The sequence below is a fragment of the Nipponia nippon genome, unplaced genomic scaffold, assembly GCF_047370975.1.
Source record: "Nipponia nippon isolate SJK-2023a ecotype South Korea unplaced genomic scaffold, ASM4737097v1 scaffold_3, whole genome shotgun sequence".
In the NCBI taxonomy this organism is placed as follows: domain Eukaryota; kingdom Metazoa; phylum Chordata; class Aves; order Pelecaniformes; family Threskiornithidae; genus Nipponia; species Nipponia nippon.
Window position 1 is genome coordinate 67,481,445 of NW_028262347.1, and position 19,917 is coordinate 67,501,361.

At 44.8% G+C, this 19,917-nt stretch overlaps 1 protein-coding gene across 2 annotated transcripts in view; it reads left to right on the forward strand.

Annotated features, from left to right (window-relative positions):
* The window catches only part of TMTC1 (transmembrane O-mannosyltransferase targeting cadherins 1), a 150,442-nt gene that overhangs the window by 108,653 nt on the left and 21,872 nt on the right, over positions 1–19,917 (forward strand). For both annotated transcript variants that reach the window (XM_087767160.1, XM_087767159.1), the window contains exons 11-12: positions 681–794; positions 16,704–16,847. In XM_087767160.1, the coding sequence (XP_087623286.1) occupies positions 681–794; positions 16,704–16,847 (258 nt within the window). The remainder of the gene's footprint in view (positions 1–680; positions 795–16,703; positions 16,848–19,917) is intronic.

The window sequence follows — 19,917 nt, forward strand, 5'->3', positions numbered from 1 at the left end:
CGGTGAGGGACGGGGTGGCTGTGCAGCCACACACCCACAGTCATATGTTATAACGTGAGAGCGTGCGACTTGCCAGCTAAGGGCGAGAGTCCCATTAGCCCTCACCACCTGGCCATACTCTGCACAGCACTAAGCGGTGCATACGTGCTGGCTGGGTACTCGGAGTATGCTATGCATCCCCTCTATAGTGGCTGATGCGTATGGAAAAGGTACCTTCTTTCTGGTATCTCCAGCCAACAGATTTAAATCAAGATTTTCATAAGGTGCTTCGTGACACTCAAGTTAAAGCAGGGAGCCTGTTATGGCTATATTATAGAAAGTACTACATACTTTCCCCTCTAAATATTAGCCTTTTTAGGATCTTTCAATTTAATCATTCAGATTTTGAAATACGACAGCATCTGGCCACAGGGAGTGTTGCAGTATTGGTGCTAGAGGTGCCCGCGGTGCCAGCGGCCAGGACGAGTTGAATTGCTGCCATATATTTGTGTCCACCTGGGGCATGTGGTGTGCCAGTGCGTGGGGCAAGCGTGAGTTGTGTTGGCGTGAGTGCATAGGAGGCGAGAAGGCACTCAAAAAGCAAACTTTTCAGAAAAAGGGATTGTGAGAAGAAGGTGGACCTCGGGGAAGGTGGGGTAACTTGGCTGCTAACACTGTCCTGCTTCTGTTCCTCTTCGCAGCTCAGGAGTGAAGACCCTGCCCCACAACGCCAAGGTGCACTACAACTATGCCAATTTTCTGAAAGACCAGGGCCGTAACATTGAGGCGATCTACCACTACAAAACTGCTCTCAAGTAAGTCCCTTGAGGGCCCGGCGGGGCTCCGGCTGTGCGGTGCAGCCGGCCATTAGCCCAGCCCTTCCCTGCCGGGCATGGGGCGAATTGCCTGCTCTTCATCCCCAGCTCCTGGGGGGCAGCTTGGTTTTCAGAAGCTGGGGAAGTTCCCTGGCTCAGTGTTTGCGTGTCATTAAATGAGGTAACCTGGCTTCCTTCCAGCTCCACATGTGTGTATATGTGTGCGTGTGTGCATGCACACTTCAATATATAAGATAGAAATGTTACCATAGCTACACGTTGAGCAATGAGGTGTCATTTACTCAGCTGAATGTATGCTGGTAAGCAGGAGGTAGTTGTCATAAATACATTTTCAGGTTCCTGGGCCATTTATCTTAGTAAATTGTTAATGGTGCATGCCTGGAAAATGCCAGTGCTGTAGCCATCTGAAGTGCAGTAATAATAATAGTACTTACTACTTGTATTGAGGCTTCTGTCCACGGAGCTTTGCATGAACACTAAACTAATTGATCCTGAAAGTGCTCCTGTGCAGTAGCAGCGTAAATATCATTACTGTGGTTCTGTACAGGGGGAAGCTGAAGCAGGAAGATGAATTGCCTTGCCCATAGATGCATGGTGAATCTGGGCCTAGGGTTGGTCTGTAATATGGGACATCTCCTGTGGTATCTCTGAAGGACCCTCCCAGCAACGTGCGAATGGGGTCGCTCCTGGCGTGCAGCATCCCTCCGCTTGCCACTCCTGCTGGTGCTGTTAGTGCAGCTCAGCCGAGGTCTCAGCTGCTCCCCGCTGCCTGGGCAGCGCTCAGTGCAGCAAGCAGGTCACCCCAGTTCCCAAAACCTCTCCCCTCTGGTCCTGGGGGCCTGGGAGAAGGGACAAGCCCCTCAGAGGAATGAGTGCAGGGAAAAGGTTTGGAGGGGGCGGGGTGGGTGGTGGCAGGGGAAAGCAAACACGGAGGGTGCAGATAATGTCTTCGGGAATATGTGGGAAGGACAGACAAGGTGAGGAGTGGCTCTGATGTACAGCAAGGGCAGAGCTCAGCTGCATAGGGTGTGTCAGGAGGTGCAAGAAGTGTTCTTCCCTGACACGTGGTGTGGCAGGAAACTCCAGAAATCACATCTATGTTTTGTCTTCTGGCCAGTTGACAGGGTTACACCAATGGCCCTCCAAGGGCTCCTAACACACCCAGGTTAAGCTGAGAAGACAGGAGTTCATTGTCACTGAGGAGGGCCTGAACCTGGGTGAAGGTGACTTCTAGCTTTTTTCAGCAGCATCCTGTTCTGTTTTACCATGCTGGGCATTTAGGAAGTCATTTAGAAAAACCTCCATCCTATTTTTTTAATGTTTCCAGGAATGGAAAATCCAGCACAACCATCAATAAATTGTACTGAAGGTTAATTACCTTGGCTCTTGAAAATGTCCTCCTTTATTTTTAGTCTGATTTGTTTAACATCAGCTTCCAGTCATTGGATTTGTTTACACCTTTGAATGACACACTGAAGATCCCATTACCAAAAGTCTGTTTTCCATAGAGTGATCAACTCCTCCCTTAACCTGCTGCTTGACCCAAACCCACTGATGTGGCTGCTGGTGTTTTCAGCGTTACGCGAGTTTTTGGAGTCCTCCGGTCGTTCCTGTAGCTAGTCTCCGAACTTTCTCAAACTTACTAGAAAAGCCCATTGCAAGTTAAAAAGAAGAGGGACTAACAAAAATTATCCAAGCCCTGCAGTGAACGTGCTAGAGCACAGAGTAACATAACTGTTCCTACCGACATTGCCTCTGCTTGTGTAAATGGGATTTGCTGACAAAAGATTTTGCTCTTCTCTAACTCAGCAGCACCCATTTATTATAATTATAATGCTGTATTCTGCTCTGCAGTATTTCAATTATGAAAGAATCTGTTTTGAAAACTGATTGCAAACATTTCCTCAACTTTATTAGATAGCACAGTTTGTGCTGATGGTGTTGTTTATAGAGCATCCGAAGCCTTGTGGGGGCTTGGAGCCACACAGAACCAACCGTGCTCTTCTCTAGGTGCTCGGCGTCTCAGCGGCACTGGTGCTAGTGCTCCACTTGCTTCAGTAATTTCAGGATTAGTTGGCATTTTTGAAAAGCGAGCCCCTGTCCCTACCTTGCGCGTTTGCTATCTAAGCCAGCAGTGCCGACCGCAAGTTAGTAGTCTCCCGCTGGCTCCATCCCTGGGAAGCCGCATTACTTGGTCCCACCACCTCGGCTCACTGCAGTTATGCTTTCCTTATTTTTACCCCTTCTTCCTACCTCTGTCACAGGGAAATTATTTAGGGCCTGTGTAATAAGCAATAAAACTGTGTAAGTAGAAGGTGTAGTGTGTTTTCCTGTTGAGAATTACATTCCATGTTTGCCCCTCAGACATACCCCATCTGAAATGCCTGGGGGTTGTATGTAGGCCTTGCAGCCTCTGCTAGGTGCCTACGCATGATGGCTGTGCTGAAGCAGTGGAGAAGGTGATGGATGTGGGACAGGCAACATGATGGTGGCTACAGTGCAAAACCCTAGATGGGTATCACAGATAAGAACAGATTTCACGTCCAAGCTATTTACCCATCCTCACAGACTCCAGCTTTGCAACTGCTGCTCTGATTGTAGACCAATTACTCTACAATTAGAGAGAAGGAAGTAGTAGCTGGAATATCCTGACCAGATTTTGATGGCTTAGAGTATTTTTGGCCACTGGCCTGACCTGAAAACTGGGAGGCTTCATACCCCTCGCTCCATGAATTCCTCATCAGGGAGCTGGCAGACCAGCAGCTCAGGTGGTAACACAAGCTTCCCTGATTTCTCCCAGGTAACCCTCACCAGGTGTCTGTTCTCCAGGTGAGTCTGGGTGGATCCACACTCCCCAGATTACAGAAAACGCAAGCTACTCGAGAGGCTTTGCTATCCAGGAGCAGCACTGTCAGAAGTACAGGAGATAAAAATATCATATCTGCCTAGTGCATGGTGAGCAGATCAATAAGGGAATTAATAAAGAAACGGAGTCAATAAGGACACGGACTGCTGCCACTGCCACCCAGGAGCTCCTGGGAGGCAGGAGAGGGAGAGCAGCATTGCCTTGTACCGGCTCCGTCTGAGGCACATGGGTGATGGCTCATCCATCGTTCCAGCTCGCTTCTAAAGCTTGTGCCAAAGTACAATGTAGGTCTGCTTGATCTCCAGTGAATGAGTTTAACTGTTTGCTAAACAAAAGTGATCTTGTCAGTGCAAACTCGGCTGAACCGCTCGCAATTACCATTCCGCCAACGTAACGATGCGTTTCCACGCGCTGCTTCTCTGCCAGAAGTGTCAGTTGCCATGTAGCTATTCAGCGAAGCAACCCATTGCTCCTGTGAAGTAGGCAGGTGATGTTGTAGCTATAGCTGTGGGAAAGGATGTTGAAGTGCACGCAGGTTACGTAGTGAAATAATAGCAATTGAGACTAAATCCCGGGAAAGTTGATCCCCGGTGCTTCAATCGCTTGCTCCCATTCCTGCTCTTAAAGGCAGGCGGGATCCTCTGCTGGCACGTGTTGGTGTATCTCTGTTAACTTCAGGGCAGATAAATCATGGAGGAGAAGAATGTATTTTCTCTGACAGCAAAACTGCAGGGCAGGTTTCCAAGGCAAACAGGGCAATTGATCCCATCAGCCACCTGTTGATGTCATTGCAGGTGGCCCGTCAAAAAACTCATTCCTCGTTCCAGCCCAGGGGCTGGTGACACAACAGCCTGTCTTAGGCTTAGGTAATTAGTGCAATCTAATCATGCTGTCCAAGAGCGGGGGAAATGAAAACTGAAATGAAATGCAAAAACGGAGAACAACATTTGAATTGGAGAGGGGGGAGAATGAAAGAAAAAAGTTCTGTGTACGTAAGAAAAGCTCCTCCTGTACGTTGGGTTCCAAAAAGGGGAATGGAAGCAGAGCCCTTTGGAGATGCGAGGTGAGTTACCTGTAAAGCAGAGCTGATGAACAGCTGGCGTTCTGCGATTGTAGCAGTGGGTTATGAACTTTTCAGCTTACCTTCAGTAAAACAAGAAAAACACGCTGCTGGATTAGACTGCTTCACTGGTTTGCCTGACATATGGTAGTGACCCTAGGAGATACTTGTTTGGGTTTTTTTTTCCTGCAAAAAGTAAAGGCCAGAAATACTCTGTCTGAGATGTGAGTTGACCATGGCTGCTGTGAAAGCTGGCCTAACATTCTTGCTGCTGCTTCTGCTGCAGATTTGCGGATGTTGCTAGGAATTTCAGAGACCTCCTACTGCTGGAGATCGAACAGTGCTGGTCTTATCTGAAATAAAACTTGTCTTGCCACTCGCCTGTTTGTGAGTGAGAATATGAGGTTGTGCAACCTCATGCAAATACGAAGAACAACTCCGATGTGCTAATGAAGACATTTTTGCTGTTGTTGATAGTTACCAAGCTTTTGTCCTGTTTCTCCCCAACCTTGTTTGCTTGATGCTGCTGTTGAGACTTTTATTGCTCCTCAGGAATGCACATGAGCTGATATGTGGAGAGAGAAAAACAGCAAAGCCTTAAAACCCATTTGATGAACATTCGTTGTGTCTTTAATAAGTCTTTTAACAACGGGGGGCGGGGAATCACCTTTCCTGCTACAGTTGCACTCATTCAAAATTTTAATTCCCAAAGCAGCTCTGTCTTACCCTCTCTATCTCCGTGTTTGTTGCCAGGGCCATGCTTCCCATGGATGGCAGATCGATGTGAGCAACAGCAGGTGGGGCTGAAGGAGGTTGCTGGGTTTCTTGCTGGAGTTGCATGAATAAATGTGCTGATAATAATTCTGTCCTATTCAAGATACGTTTCTGTGTCCGGAAAAAGGTCAACATCTAAAATTTCGTGTTTGCGCTTTTGGAAATAAAAACATTTAGATTTGCCCTTAATTAAAAAAATGTCAGTAGAGTATTGTGTTTAAGTTAATAGTAGGGGAGAGTTATCTTTGGGTAAAGGCAGAAACTGTGACCATCAAATGATACAAAATGGTCGAATCGGAACTGAATTATTTCTTCATAACTGATTTTTGCCAGATGAAAGACACAGAAATGAACTGGGATTGAGGAACTAAAAAAGGAAAAGTGCTGGAAAGAAAGAAATACGGACAGTAAGGCCAGGGAGGGGGGAGAGGGAGAGACTCAGGCTGGCCCTGCAAGCATCAGGCACCCTGCGGCAATCCAGAGCTGCTCTCTGGGTGCTGCTGTTTCCCAAGGGAGGCATGGGCAAGTGTGTGAACTGACTCTTACCATCAGTGTAATACCTGATAGTATGGAGTTCTGCGGGAAGTATCCACCATGTATGTAATACTGTGAGTTTATATACATAAATGCAGTGGTGCGTGTACATGAGAGTGCACACACGTCTGCAGTGTGCCTGTGTGTGTGTACGTGTCCATCAACAGGTTCATAGCCACAAGCTCCCCTTGGGCTTTCCCTGCCAAACACTGCTGGCTGAACAGAGTGGGAAGGGGACCAGCCTGCTGTGCAGAAACCTCCGTTCTCCCTTGTGGCATCTTCCAGAGAAGGGAGCCTCTGGGCAGCAAGCAGGAACCCTTGGGCCAGCTTTCTTTGTGGCTCAGGGAGCTGCTCTGGTGCTGAGCCTTGAGAGAGAGGAGGGAGTGGGCTTTGAGGCAGATGAACCAGTAAGAAAACACTTGGTGCTGCAACGTGTGTGGTCTGGCTCTTGCAGAACTTGCAAATAATGCAGCTTAGAGCATTGCTCACAGCATGGAAACTGTGAATACTGGTTTGTGGCATCAAGAAGTGTCATGAGATCACGCTTATATATACTTGGTACTCGAATGCAGGCTAGAGGGAGGAGAGAGGCAGTGTGGGTACCGTATCCATATCTCTCACTGAGGGAATAAAATTGGTTCATAACATCACTGGAATGGGTAGAAAAGGAGCAAGTGAGACTGCTCTTTCTCCTCACTCCACTTTAGAAATAAAGCCCTAATGCTGTAAGGGAGACTCAGGTTTCTCGCTGAGTTTTCCCACACACCTACCCACTGGGTTTTTATATATCTTAAATCAACTGTGTCTGGGGTTGTTTAAATTTGGCTAAATTGCACTCTCCATGCAGTAAAAAAAATTGTGTTCATACAGCCCTTTACGTGTGTGTGTGTGTCTCTGTGTGTGCCTTGAAAATGCCTCTCAGCGTGGACTGCAGGTGGCCTTGGATACCATCTGTGATTTATTTCTGGAAAGAATTAAAATACCAGCACCATTTGTTAGCCTGTTTTTACAGTGAGTCAAAAATGTGCAGTGCTGCTTTGCTGCGACTGCCAGGGCTGCATTTGCTCCTGAAACTGTGAGTGCCCTTCTGACACTTAATGTTACTTAGGTCAGGCCCTTGGAGCAAGCCCTCTGGTTAGGCATTTGATGAAACATCTTCATAGAGACTTCACATAATACCCTGCGTTAGTGGATATTACAGACTTGAGGCAGATCGCGTCCAAACTGTCAGAAACATCTTTGTGCGGTGTTCTTCTGAATCACCCTTTGACAACAGGCTTTTGGGGTAATTGGTGCTTTCTTGTACGTATGTGCTGGCTGTCCTGAAGCTAGACAAAATTGTTGAGTGATTTGATAGTAATTGATGGCTGAAAAGGCTGCCTGATAATTTGAATCAGAGACTTAATGGCCTTTACAACACAGTTCATGGGATGATGGTCAAATTACTTCAGCCAGTGTAATTTATTTTTGAACCTGTTCACTATAAAGCATGAATCCCTGTCTGTTTTGGTGTGTACTCCACCTCTGCTCAGTTTTTCTGCTTTTTATTGATCAAATACCAATCAATCAAGGCACAGGCTTTTATTTACTCAAAACCAAACTGGTGTAAGTGCAACCATGAGCCCTGATGCAGAGGCAGTACGTGTGCAGTGTAACTGCATTGACAGCAATGGAAACTGGATGTCGCTGCTGGGATGCACAGATGTATGTACGACTCGCCCCTGGACTCTGGTATTTACAGGCAGGGTGCTGTCCTAGACCGTGGCTTCTGTCTTCCGTGCAGGTCCTTCTACACTGTCCTTCAGGGACTTGCTGGCTTTTCAAACACATCTTCTTGGAGAAGAGCCCCCATAGCTATGAGAATGACTGCTCTATAGCTTTCCTCAGCCACCACGCCATTGCTCTGACATATCAGGGACTGATGCTAAAAATCTGGGGAATGGAAAATGCTTCCCTAATGAAGCTGCAAAGCTGTTGTTTTACTGGGACAAGAGGTCTATTTCATTTTTTATGTGGGCTATGCAGAGAGAAACTTATGGTTGTATTTTGCAGATATTTGAGTCTACTTTTCACTTCTGGCTAACAAGAACCTCAAATCTAAGGGTTAATTATTTGTTGCTCCCACAGCCATTTCTTTTCCCCTAGCCTACCTTCCTTGTCTTTATGAAAACTTTGTGTGAACATTTTTTCTCAAAGAATGACCAGGTAGCACTGATTATTATTGTGCTAAGTCATCAGAGACTTGCCTTCACCGGTCCTTACCAAGGGGCAGCAGAAAAATTGGTTCCCAGTTGTGTGTCTGTCAAGGATAACCTTGAGACTTTCTGTGAAGGCTTGGCAGGAGAAGTTGAGGCACTCTGCTTATCCTCAGACATTTGAATGGCCCCTTCAAGCAATTCGGGCAGTGCTGGAATGGGGCTGCTCTGATTTACACTGACAACTGAGGCAACCCCCAGACATCTCAGAGACAGCCATAATCACGGGTAGAAGTGCGGAGCTTCCTCCAGCACCTGTGAACCTCAGGAGATGACAGACGTGATTTCATACCATCTGCTTAGGCGAGAGATATGCTGTTATTTCACCCCTTCATGTAATGGTTTGGTTGAAGAACTCACCCAATGGTGTCCCTCTAGTTTCTGTGGGCTCTACAGAGGTGCCTGCACTGTTCATGCTGTCTGTAAGTCAGGCATGTCGTGAATTATTAGTCCTTTGTTGGGCTTGAGTGGTTTCTGGGATTTTCAGGATTTACATGGGTCCTGCATAAATTCTTTATGTGAGAGCGTAAGCAGGCAGCCCAGCTTGATAACCTCATGTTGCCTCAGCATTGCAGGGAACATGAGAGTTTAGCAGGAAAGGTTTTATTTATTTATATTTAGCTGTGACATTGTTTGACTTAAAATCCTTTTTTTCTCCTCAACTCTTAACTCTTAAGCTTCTACCCCTGCCCAAGTTTGAAAATGTGATGAAAATTCATAAATTGTAGTATTGTTTAATGTTCTACAAGTTTGTTTTTTAAATGGCATGCTTCTGGATATGTTTGGTTTTCTGTTTTTTTTTTTTTTTTTTTTCTTAATGGCTGCCAGGCTCAAAGAATTCATGGGGCTTTTGTCAATTTACAGATTAAATCTCTTCAGCTTCTCTTTTTTTCATGTTTCTGTTCTGGAGAGGTTTCCCTCAATATTAGGGTACAGCATGGCTGCCATCCCCTGTGCTCTGCCCATCAGCCTTGGATGCTCATCCTGGTAAAAGGGTTTGCCGGCGTCAGGGTGCTCGCGGCCTGCTGTTCCTGCCAGCTGGGCTGCCGGGGGAGAAGCCGTACAGCCAGTACCTTTCTTCCTTCCACCGGTCCCTGGCTGTGATTCAGCACTTACTATTTATACTGAATTGGCCTCTGGAGGTCCCAGCTGAGATCAACATCCTGCTGTGCCGGCCACTGACTGTAGCTGGAGGTTGTCATCACCGCAGAGGGCTTGTGCTGGGAGCGGAGAGGCAACAGTACGGGGAAGGGAAGTTTTATTATTGTCATTTTAGCGACGGGGCATGGAGACCCTGAGAGACAGACTTGTCCTAGGCCACGTGGGAAACTGTGGCAGAGGTGATTCCCAGTGTCCACGTTGTAGGTGTTCAGTGCCAAAATGTGGGTGACATCTGCCCACTAGAAGGTAGAAGGCATTTGAGGTGGGTTGGGGTATCCCCCTGCCCTTCAGCAGCAGCAGAGGGAGGACAACCTGGGTGGGTGTCTGAAATAGCCGTAGGCACTGGTGATCGGGCACCCCCTCCTCTGACTTCTTGAGCAGGACCTGGATCAGGACATGAGCTGGTCCATGTAACACCAGCGAGGACCCTAACGGGACCCGCAGAACCACTCAGAGATGCTCTGAGAGCCCCTGGCACCATGTTGGGGTGGGATTGCTCCTTGCCTTATTCCTTGCATTGCGTCAAGCACTGAGCCGGACCTCCTCATAGCTGAGTAGGTGGAAATGGGCGTGATGGAATACCCATCGCCGGGCCGTGCTGCGTACAGCCAGGAGTCTGGCTGCTTTGTCATGCTTTCCCTGAAGAAGATTATGCCTGAGGCTTTCAAAGGAATCTAAAAGCATTAGATCTCTCACTTGCCTGACTTTCAACAGGATTTCTATTTAAAATAAAAAAAAGTACAAAAAATCCCAGCCTGCCACAAACCCTCTGCCAAGCTGAAGGGTGTTACCTTTGAGGAAATATTGATGCAACTACTAAAACTCTTCGAGAGAAAGCCAGCTGCTGCTTAATGTTGCAGGATCATCTCTCCCTCTGTAAAACAAATTCAAATGCTGCAAACTGAAGGTGTTTTTGAGAAAGACATAGGATCTGGCTCCGTGACTTACATGTCTCCACATCATGTAGAGCAGCTCTCAGAACAAGGTGCCACGCTGTCGTGAGGCCACGGCCCGAGTTGTTGCCAGCGCAGGACTGTTCCCTATAGGGTGACTGGTCTCAGAATTACATCAATTCAACCTGACATAGAGCTTTATTGAGAACTTACGTAAATACATGAAAATCAGTGTGATGTAATATTAAAATTGGAAAATGGGCTTGAAATAGTATACCTGAGTAAATATAAAATGGGTAGTGTAAAATTTTGGCACAGATGAAACATTATTGATGTAACATTCTTTCTTTTGTTGGCAAAATGATGCCAATAAAATATTATGGTATGTGTTGGAATGGGGCAAAACATGCCTTAAAAACAAGTTGCCATGCTGCCAGCAAGTAATTGGGCTTGGGTAATTAAAACCTGACTCTGTGCACTTAATCTGGCTGAAATGAGCCTCGTGGATGCTGAGCGTCGCGGTAGGGTCGCACAGGCACCGGGAGAGCCGAGAGCGAGTAGCAGGGAGGCGTCCTGCAGTATGGAGGACCGGTGAGAGGAGGTCTGGCCCAGGGCTCTTCAGCCCCTCTTCTCTTACCATGAGAGAAGTAACACAACCTATTTTCTCACGGTGGTGCGGCGGTGGTAATTAATCACAGCTGCTTCAAAGGTGGGGTGTTCCCTGTGAGTGCTAGGTTGAACCGCATTCTTTAATCAAAAGATGCATTAACAAAAAACAGGCACGCTAGATCTCCCTAGCTGAATCAGTTGCTGATTTTTCTCTCTAGCAGAAATGAATACGCTTGGAGCGCCTTTGAATACTGTGCAAGATGTTGCTGGCAGGTTTTTTCTCTCTGCTGCTGCTGCCATGGCATGGCCATTAGGTTAATGATGGCCAATGTTGCTTACAGCTTTTATAATGCCTTTACGTTCTCATGTTTTAAGTCACTGGGAACATGCTTTTGACAGGTGCTTGGAGGGTGGTGAGGGGCTGGGCACTGGGCTGGGGCATCAGGGAGAGTCACCCCGATGCGTGACATCTCACGGCTGGCCCAGCTCTGAGAGGTGGCTCTGGACTGCTTTCAGTAACCCCTCGTATCAGGCGGTGGCTGCAGGGGGCTGTCCAGACCCCTGAAAGCTGGCGTTGCAGCCTTTTCCATGCTGTTCCTGGTAGTTTCCCAGGCTAATTGCGCATTAGCCTGGCCCCATCCCCTTTTGCTCTCTGCCCCTGCACAGCGATGGCTGTGCAAAAACCGCATAACACTCTTAAGAGCGAGTGGGGAGTTGTCACACTAATGCCTTTTGCCCCCTGAATACCTCTGGCACCAGCCCAAGGGCCGTTTAAAGGCAGGACTGTGAGCAGAGCTTGCCAGTTGTTTAAATGGTCTCTCTTGATCTGAATTAAAAGAATTAAAATTCTTGATGGATTATAGGTTGTAGCCATGACAACAAATTCCCTCCCTTTCTCTTTTCTCTGGAATTGTCTTGTAGTTCAGATGTGTTGCCAAACAAAAACTCTCTTTTTTTTTTTTTAAAAAAAAACTACTGTTTCAGGTAATAGCAGCATTAAATTAAAAAACCAAAATAAATGGTCATCAGTGTTTTGATGACTGTATATGTTTTATGCCTGGTATCTTCTTATGAGACTGGAAATCTCTTGACTGTGGAAGACAATAAGGCTTTTGTTCAGTGGTATTAGAGGGAATTTTGCTAGCCTAAAAGAAGCGTGGGGCTAATTACTAACAGGAGCTCTTGTGCAGTGTATACCTGTAATAGTTAAAGGGAAAGCTGCTTAAATTTATTCTGACAATTGCAGATACAGCACTGGAGGAATCATTTGAATTGTTCATTCTGCAACAAGGAAACATCCCACTTGTCTTCTCTTTAGAAATGAAATCCTAGTCTGATTTAAAATATACTTTTATGGGTTAGTTTCCTTTTTTTTAAAATAATTTTGCCGTTTCAAGACTTCTATTATAATTACCTGTGAATGTAGGTTTTTAAAGAAAATTATTCTGATTTCTAAAAAAAAGGAGAAACTGATTTTTTTACATGAACTGCTTCTTGTAGAATAAGTTTAATGAAATTCAGCTTTCTTTCATAAATAATGCAGCACTTGCATTTGATTAGGTGAAGCCTAGAGGAATTTCTACCTAATCAGATGCATAGCAAGAAGGATATTGCCTGCAGACTGTTACCATTATCAATGGTGGTGGCAAGGAAAATACAGCTCCGTGTGTGTCCAGATAGAAAGCTTTGTTTCTTAAGAGAAGTTGCAAAACAAGGTATATATGTTCCAACAATTGTTTCCTTGCATCTCAGAGTGTCCTGGCTCTTTGTAAAACAAGGTCCGGGTTCTGAGTATTATCGTTATTGTGGCATGAAGAGACTCCAGGTTAACTGGAGAGCTCCTTGTCCTGGTAATGGATTTCTGACCCTTCCAAGAAATAAATACACGTGGGGAAGAGACGATCTTTGCATCAGAGAGCTTACAGCCGAAATAAGCAAGGTAGACATCAGGAATCATTGGGATCAATTCCAAAAGTCTTGAAAAAGAGCACAAACCTCCCGATGACAGAAAAATGGAAAAAAAGGGCATGTGTGCCACATAAAATAATAGATCACATACAGCAAAAAGCAAACCAGTTTGCAAATGGCGTACCTGCACGTAATGTAGAAACATTTTGAGAGTTTTTTAGTAAATGTTGCTTTAATTAGTCACCTGTGGTCAAGTTTTATGGTGCTCTGTAAATCCAGCCATGAGAGTTTGTTCTGCTCTGGTTTTATCCCCAGAAAGCTGTTATTAACAGCAGTGGGCGTGCATGAACAGAGGGTAGTTTGAGTAAGGCCATTAGTCCTTTAGTCATCATCCATATTAATAAATAAAAAGGGCCTGGGCCTCATTCTCTAGCTCTGAGGTCAACTGGCATAAATTGACCTGCAAGCATTCAGTACGTGCTTGTGTCCTCTGAGAGACAGGGGCTGAGCCCAAGCTGGCTTTTGGGACCAGACCCTGGTCTGGGCTCAGCCCTGAACCACTCCTGGGAACTATTTGAGGGTGGTGTAAAACGGTTAGGGATCATGTTAACAGTATAACAGCATGGATGGTCATGGGCTCAGGCTCTGGCTCTGGTTACTTTATTAGGGCTTGGTTATGCTCTGGGCCAAACTCAGTTGAGTGGCATCTTGCTCTACTGCCATAATGAAGTAATATTCCAAATAAAAGCATAAAGAACAGAACCCTAATGGCAAAGCCCAACAACACTGCCTTATCTCACTGTGCTCAGGTTTTTCTCTTAACGTTTGTTCAGCTATGTAAAATTGCAAATGTCAGAAGTTCCTTGGGCCAGATGCTAAGCGGGTTTAATCTGACAATTTGTGCTAGCTGAGGTTCTGTTTTTTCACTTACATTTCTGGAAAAGGGCAATGCGATGTAATGAATAAATGTAAAACACAAGAAATAGAGCCCAGGATACATGGGAGTCGTGCTTGCATCCTGTGATTTGCTATTGAGAGGTTTTAGTGCTGAGCTCAGAAGTGTATTTATGGAGTTGTCGGTCAGAACTGTGCAATTTAAAGGTGAAATCAGTTCTCTTTTTTTAATCTTGAGTTTTCATTCCTCTCCAAATTGGTGCAAGCAAATCTCGCGGGCCTGAAATGTCACGGGAGCACTAGAGGCCAAGAACAGAATTAATTTCTGAAAGTTTGAGAGCAAAACCATCAGGTTTAGGGCTGTAAAATGTTAATATGTTTCTGACTTTCCCAAGAATTGTCTGAAATAGTTGTGCCCACTCATAACTCAAGCAACTTCATGTCAGATATTAGAGCTGGTTTTATGTGTGAGTACTGACAGAACTAGTGCACGGCTTTTATCATAGCCAACTGGAAAAAAAGCCTCCAAAATATAACTCCCAAACCTTTTTTGGTCCAAAACAATGTCAAAATCCCATGGAAGAAATGGGAAACAAGGCTGAGCCCCTGATCATTTGGCCTAAGGTAGACAGGACGTTTTTCGCTCAAGATCCTGGTCACGGTATCACACACAGCTGCATCCCAAGTGCTGAAGAGCAAGCAAGCTTGGTCCTTTCCACTGCTCCCCTGCTGTTGCTGTGGAAAGCATTTCTCCCAGCCTGCTTCAGCTGGGAAGGCTTAGCCTTGATGACCAGTGGATTTTAGGGCCAAGGTCAAGACTCGACGCTATACTCTTATCACCGTCTTGTCCTTTGCTGATGCTTCTTCAAGCGCAGGCTGCCTCTCACATCCTGAAATGCGCCGGCTCGCTGGGTAGCTTCAGTGATGGAAAGTGATGCTGTTTCTGTGCCAGCTGCAGTCTAGCCTTGGATTTCCTACTCTTTGCTCCTCTGTGACAAGATCAGTTAGGGAACTCTTCAAAAATCAGTTGAGCAGGGAGTGCAGGTAGCGTGGGTGAATGGCCACTGGGCAATGCAGACACTTGAGACGTGTAAACCGCACCTGAGAGCTTGCAGCAGAAGTGGTTACCTCGGAGGGACAGGATGCTTATCTATACGGGAAGGAAGTTGACAGAGTCCGCAGTCATTAGTTACTATGAGTGGTGGTAGCTACATTTATCCTTTGTCAGTATAATAGGCGAAGTTTTAAAAAACATAGGTGGCTGCATCCTTGAACACTCTCCTTGACTATGTGGCTTTGCGGTTGTCCACTAAGCTTGGTGTTGGGTGGAAAAAGGATTTTGGGGCTCTTCACTTACTTAGTTGTAGGCAGCATCCTGGGTTTGTTACTGGTGCACGTCCACTTCTCCCGGAGTTCCCTTGCACGTTCCCAGCTTCACCCTCAAGTAAGACCCTGCCAGAATCACTTATGTGCGGTGGAGCGAAAATGTGACTGATACAAATGTTGCAGCAGTGTATAAAATGCTAAATTATTCATGGTACTTAAGCACAGAAAATCCCAGGGGTGGACTGACATTATGAAAAACTCCAGGCAAAAAAAAACCACCATGGAAAGTCTTAGATTAAGAACAGTTGCAAACTTTAGAGTCAGACTGTATTACAGAGTCTTAATCCCTTCTCCTTCCTTTAAATGCCCCTCCTCATGCTGTACCCTGGGCTATCATAGCCAACTACTTTTAATGTCATTATCCACATCACTTTCCCATGAACAGGGACCTAAGGCACATAAATGTCAGATGACTTGTCCTGATCCGAAATAGAAAATCTGTAGTGGCAGCAGGATTTGCAACTGGATCTTCTCAAACCGAAGCCTTGACCATCTTAACCTGCTTCCTCCCTATCACGAATGAAACGATCATCTGGAGGAGAGCAGTGGGCGAGCACCTGTGCACCGTTTCATACCAGCGCATCAGACCTTCTCGCACGGCTGGTCTCCCAGCTTGCCTGGGACCTCTGTGGGCTACCGTCATAGATTTATTTCTTTATCATAAGGAACCTCAGTTTTCACCCATCCGTGACACAAAAGGTCCTGGGTGCTAAATCTTGCCCTGGATCACTTTCACCTCTAGAGTTTTCTGGTGAAAGACCTACAAACCAAAATATTAATGTAGGAGCACAACTTTGAGAATTTAAGCAGCTGAACGGACCATGACGTGCTTCTTAATTCATGGAGAATTTTAACAGAGATGCACTGGGCCCGATATGTAGTGTTATAACTGAAACAGGTAGATGTCAAGATCAACAGATCAGTTAAAAGGAGAACCGAACCAAGTGGTAAAAAAATACAACTAGAAGCTTAGGGAATTCATACTGTTAAGCAGTCTGTTTCAGATTTTTTTCTTTTTGGTTGGTCCTGAAAACATTGTTCAACAGCTGATTTCAAGTTTCCTTTTGCACTTTATTGTCACTTTTGTTGTGGAAAACTGATTAAAAGAAAAACAACAAACCAGATCAATTTAAATAGTGTTGTGCTGGTTTCTGTATATGTCAAAACATATTTCCATTGGAAACATATTTTTGACAAAGCCATTCTTGGTTGTTTGAAAAACATTTTGAATAAAGATGTTCAAGCTGCTTTAGTCACTTTGCCTTTTGCTTGGAGGGTAAAATAGGTTTTCAAAGCTGTTCCATGTTCCCTTTTGCCCTGGAGGCATACAGGAACTGTAAGAGAAGATCTGATTTGCAATCTCTTTGGGAGTTGAAAAGGTTCCTCAGGATCCCATCCGGACCTGCAGCAAATGAAGGGAAAACAGTGTTTCCTAGCTGACATCCTTCACTCTCCCGAGCACCAGACAGCAGTGGTGGCAGCATTAGTGACCTCAGCTTTATTTGTCAATTAATGAGTTTCTGTAACTTGATATTTCATTTTTCCTAGACTGTACCCTCGTCACGCAAGTGCTCTCAACAACTTGGGGACATTGACCAAAGACGTGGTGGAGGCAAAGGACTACTACAGACGGGCCCTTCAGTTAAACCCTCAGCACAACCGAGCTCTCTTCAATCTCGGCAACCTGCTCAAGTAAGTTCAATGCAGAACGGGCACCAAGGAAACTTACAGTCTCTTTACACACATCACCAAAGTAGTTTTTTCTGCCAGTTGGTGAAGGAATGGTGTTCTTTCTTATTGCTGGCCAAGAGTGCTGGCACAAAGGTGAGGCTTAGATTGGATATCTTTATGCTGTCTGCCACGTCACTTCAGGTGCTGCTTACAATTGTATTTCAGCTGGAGGGAATTCACTTGTTCCAAATCAGGCATCAGAAAATGAGGTGCCTAAACCCAACGAGTCACCTGAGACTCCCATCTCAATGGAGAGGTGGAGCAAGCCATGTTGTTCAGAGGCAGGCATCTGATGCAGATCTAATAAATAACACAGATCAAATAAATCCCTCTCTGCAAGTTCCCCCTTCTCCTCATTAGCTGTGTGGAAGGTCAGTGCGTAGTTTAGGCATAAGCACCTAACTCTGACATGCTCAGAGCTGCGGAAGGTTCATCCCATTGCAGAGGGGGTGGGTCTGGATTTGAGGGGAAAGCTGGCTTACATCCCTGTATGGTTACTCTGCTGAGCAAGAAGACAAGTTAATCAGCTCATGATTTCACTCATTATTATTTAGGGTGTCAGCCTTTAGCAAGGAGAATCGGAGACGATCACAATCATGCAAATTAATTTGACTAACCGTGTCTAAAAACTGAACTTAAATCTACAGGAGATTACCAGTATGATAAGAACTGCGTAAACTACAGCAGTAGAAGTACATTTTTGCTGATATAAACTGCACCTATTTTGCTGGTAATATGTCTCTGGTAAATCTTTTAGAGCAGATCGGGCTTTAGTGTTGGGCTGGTTTTAAAGTGGCACTGTCTCATCAAAACGTACTTGATCTCTCTGGTTCTGAAATGTTACTTTGAGTGTGAGATTATATGACAGATATTAAGTGTGTTGCTGAAGTTCTGCCGGGTTCATTCGGTAGTGGAGAAGTTATCAGAATAATATTACAAATAAACCTGATGATTTGGTGTTAGAATATGGCAGCTGAGTAATTCTTAAATAGAAAGTAGGTGAGTGCTTTACTGGAAATACTCACAAGAAAGGAAAATGGTAAAGACAGTCTTATTACAAAGGAAATGGAAGGTCTTTGTATTATTCACCAGATTTGGTTGATTGAAATTGATCTTAGGTGGCAATGCTGTTTAAAAATACATATTGTCCTTTTAATCTATCATGTTTGCCCTGTGATTTTTTTTTTTTAAAAATAAGATATTAATACAAAAGGACGTAAGCCAGAAGCAGCACCAGAACATCCCATGTCAATAACCCTTAAATCTGGCCTGTTGATGGGCTCTTATGACCCAGCAGATGGGTAGAAACTGGATTTGTTGCACTGGCAAAGCACAAAGGAGACATGTGGGAAAATCTCTTAAAACTGCTGTTTGTTTTGTGTGCAATATGTCATGGTTTTCCTAATGTGATAGTTAAGATATTGTGTCTCCTGTTGTACTGTATGTGCTCTGCATTCTTCTGTGGTGCCGTATATTGCAGTATGTTAAAGGTGTGTGATGCTTGTGCTGAACCCATTAAAAGAAAGCGCTTAGGTTCTGCCTGCCCTTTTCCCCATTTGCTCCCATTTTCTAGACCTTTTTTTAGGCTTCTAAAACAACCTAGTGCATCTGGGCACACCAATAGTATTAATTACAATGGAAACTGGGTGTCCTCATTTCCCTGTTCAGCTTTAAAAAATCTGCTAAAAATAGGTAGAGTTCTTGGTGGAGGGATTAGCACATATGTAAAGCAGATGCTGCGCAGGCAGATCCTATATGAATGTCTACCACACCCCTTTGCCAGGACCTTTCCTGGATCATCCATCAAAGTAGCAGAGATCATCAGCCATGCTGGAGCATGAGGTGACTTGTGAGATGACCAGATGGGAACGAGGCAGAGATTTCAAGCTCCCCCTTCCTACAACTTTGTCTTTATTTATGTTTTCTACCTGGCTCTCTAAATTATCCTTCCATATATATGTATATAGGGCAACTGGTATTCTGCAGACACTAAATGCTAGCATAATCTAGGTAATAAATGAAAATCTGCAGAATATTACAGGCAGATATTACTTTCTGGCTGTACTATGAGACATTATGAAGAGTGTTTTGATTTTCAAACATACGGCAGATAGAGGATAAATGGTCAAGCCATAAAAGCATTTTCTGTCCTCTTTGCAGAGGCTTCAGTGCATGGTGCAGATCAGGAAGAGCCAGATCTGCAGCACTTAAGGCATGTCCACCAACAGCACTACTTGTACTGAGACACGTAACGAAACCGTCTGACATGGGGAATTCCCAGTTGAATTCTGCTGAGTTCCTTATACCCACCCCTGCTTGTAGCATGGAAATCTGACGGCGGATATTAAATTTCACCTCCTCTGGAGTGCTGAGAAAGGGGAACTCCAGGATTTTGGAAGGCTGCGTTTGCTATTCCCATGTGGGAATCTGCCTCTCATTATTCCCTGTAAATAACCTCTCTATTTAAGCATCCATTGCTTGTGATTTAAGCTTGAGTAAAAATCTGTTTTGACAACCACAGGGTGGAATTTTTAAGTTTTTTTCGTGGAAGTCCTAGATGAAAAAGGATGTTTCCGTTTTCTGTTTGTACATAATGAAGACAGCTATGTGCCACAAGATGGATGTTCTCAGGAAGCAGTGCAGGGTAGTGGCTGAATAAGCCTCTGGTTTTGCTTACATATCCTAAAATAAAGTTGTATGTCATCATTTTCTTGCCTAATATAAATATTGGAGAGCAGATAATTAAACAATGCCAACAGATTTCTTAGTTAAAATAGACTCAGAAGATGGCCTACCTAAAAGTAAGATTTCTCACAGAGGAACAGATGCAGACACCGAGCAGCCTGATGTTGCTTTCTTGTGTTTTGTTTTGAGGTCTCCCATGATATAAATATTTAACTCCTCTATATAGATTCAGTTTTGTTGAGATACAGCTTGAAAAACTGAGATAAATATCATTCAGAATACCTCACAAATTTGTAGCCTGTGGGATATTCTGTAAAGAGACAAGAAATAAAATATTATGAACATT